At 59.8% G+C, this 2,154-nt stretch overlaps 1 protein-coding gene across 1 annotated transcript; it reads left to right on the top strand.

Annotated features, from left to right (window-relative positions):
- The first annotated feature begins 233 nt into the window (after positions 1-233).
- Positions 234-1,342, top strand: LOC104397574 (SH3 and cysteine-rich domain-containing protein 3-like). The gene is made up of 4 exons (XM_010007570.1): positions 234-310; positions 554-605; positions 832-969; positions 1,244-1,342. Exons 1-4 carry the CDS (start codon positions 234-236, stop codon positions 1,340-1,342), a joined length of 366 nt encoding a protein of 121 aa, XP_010005872.1.
- The last annotated feature ends 812 nt before the right edge of the window (positions 1,343-2,154 follow it).

Here is a 2,154-nt window from a genome sequence, read left to right on the forward strand (position 1 = left end):
AGGCCCGCCAGGCCCCCTGCCTGAGGTGGTGGGTGCTGGGTGTCTCAGGGGTGTCAGTGTGGTCCTGTCCCACTGCTCTGAGCTTTGTAACCCTGTGTTGTGGCAATACATGTCTGGTCCCCAACCTCAAGCTCTCCTGGGTTTGGATTTCATGGGGGCATGTCACTGTGGGGCTGTGTGGCCCCAGCTGCTGCAGACCAGGCCATGAGACAGCATCGGTGCTGTCCTGCTTCATGTGCAGTGCCCGCCTTTGCTTCACAGACGTGCGGGTGTACAACCCACCTTTCTCCACCCCAGTACCCAGAACCCCGTATGGGGTCCTCACAGCAGCATGCACAGAGCTGACCGGATCCCAGCATGAAGGAAAGGGGACAGGACGTCCCCGTTCCATCCCCTGGGGCCTTAGCCCATGGGCTGTGTGCATTCCTCAACCTCCGACATAGTGCTCTAGGAGCTGGTGCTGTGGGAAGAGCAATTTTCATTGCAAATTTTAGGTGTCTCAGGGTGAAGGGTCTCTGCCCCCCTGACATTGAGCCCTTCCTTCCCTTCACAGACCAGGGGAGAAGATCACAGTGGTCGATGACTCCAATGAGGAGTGGTGGCGGGTAAGGCTGGTGTCCTGCAAGCACAGAGGGGAAAGATGGCGAGCTGAAAGCAAAGGGAGAGGTCAGCTAGGAGTGCAGATTGCACTCTCTTGGGGACACAGGTCCCTAAATCTGCTGTGTCCTCATGTCAACCCAAAATTTGCAGGCTGTTTGTGATAGGACAATCTGGGTGTTATACAGATTGGCTCCAACTCTCACCTGGCACCCATCCACTGGCTTCTTTCAGGGGAAGATTGGTGAAAAAATTGGCTACTTCCCTCCAAACTTCATCATCCGGGTGCGGGCAGGCGAGCGCGTGCACAAGGTGACACGCTCCTTTGTGGGCAACCGGGAGATTGGGCAGATCACACTCAAGAAGGATCAGGTGAGACAGGACCAGCCGGTGGTCCTCCAACCCCCTGTCTGCAGCTCTGTCCCAGCCCTCTTCCCGAGCCACTCCTCATGGCTGCCCTGGCATCCTGCTGCACCCCACAGCTGCTCTCTGCCCTGGCCCACATTACTAGCCTCATATGGCCCACCTCCCCCAGCCCCTTGGATGAGACCTGCTCTGCCCAGCCCCCTTACCCTGCCTGGGGTTTCCTGCCTTCCCCTGCTCTGTAGGGCCCCAATAATCTCACCTGTACCCTTCTCACCCCCAGATCGTGGTGCAGAAAGGTGAGGAGGTGAATGGTTACGTGAAAGTCTACACTGGCCGAAAAGTGGGGCTCTTCCCTGTGGACTTCCTGCAGGAGATCTGAGTGAGGCAGTGAGTCAGGGTCCCCCAGCTGGGAACTGCCAGGGATGGGAATGGGGACAGGGATGGGGATGGGGATGGCAGGCACCCCCATCTCCCATGCCTGCAGCAACGAGGTTTCCAAGGGGGGACCATCTCTGTCAGGACCAGAACAGGCTGGGGGGTATGGGAGTTGCCTCTCAGGCTGTTTCCCCTGTGGGGTTTTTAGTGCCTTCAGACACACTGGGTGCAAGGAGGGGGCACTTGCTTTGGAGGCCACCCAGGCCCCCTGCCTGAGGTGGTGGGTGCTGGGTGTCTCAGGGGTGTCAGTGTGGTCCTGTCCCACTGCTCTGAGCTTTGTAACCCTGTGTTGTGGCAATACATGTCTGGTCCCCAACCTCAAGCTCTCCTGGGTTTGGATTTCATGGGGGCATGTCACTGTGGGGCTGTGTGGCCCCAGCTGCTGCAGACCAGGCCATGAGACAGCATCGGTGCTGTCCTGCTTCATGTGCAGTGCCCGCCTTTGCTTCACAGACGTGCGGGTGTACAACCCACCTTTCTCCACCCCAGTACCCAGAACCCCGTATGGGGTCCTCACAGCAGCATGCACAGAGCTGACCGGATCCCAGCATGAAGGAAAGGGGACAGGACGTCCCCGTTCCATCCCCTGGGGTCCCAGGTCCCCCCCGCCCTCAGCCCGCGCTGCCGAGCGCTGGCGCAGGGCCGGCTGGGGGCCGAATACGGCAGCGGGTGACAGGTGACGGAGCACGGGGACAGGACAAGTCCTTGGAACGCAGGAGGCCATAACCGAGCCAGGAACAGGTGCCCGGGCGACGC

Source organism: Chaetura pelagica, unplaced genomic scaffold (genome assembly GCF_000747805.2).
Source record: "Chaetura pelagica isolate M959 unplaced genomic scaffold, ChaPel_1.0 scaffold610, whole genome shotgun sequence".
NCBI lineage: Eukaryota > Metazoa > Chordata > Aves > Apodiformes > Apodidae > Chaetura > Chaetura pelagica.

What these genes read in the sequence shown, in the direction of transcription:
- LOC104397574 (XM_010007570.1), top strand. Translation starts at nt 234, where the DNA reads ATGTGCAGTGCCCGCCTTTGCTTCACAGACGTGCGGGTGTACAACCCA. An exon ending in ACCCCAGTACCCAGAACCCC is followed by an intron (nt 311 to 553) that starts GTATGGGGTCCT and finishes TTCCCTTCACAG; the next exon opens with ACCAGGGGAGAAGATCACAG. An exon ending in TCACACTCAAGAAGGATCAG is followed by an intron (nt 970 to 1,243) that starts GTGAGACAGGAC and finishes TCTCACCCCCAG; the next exon opens with ATCGTGGTGCAGAAAGGTGA.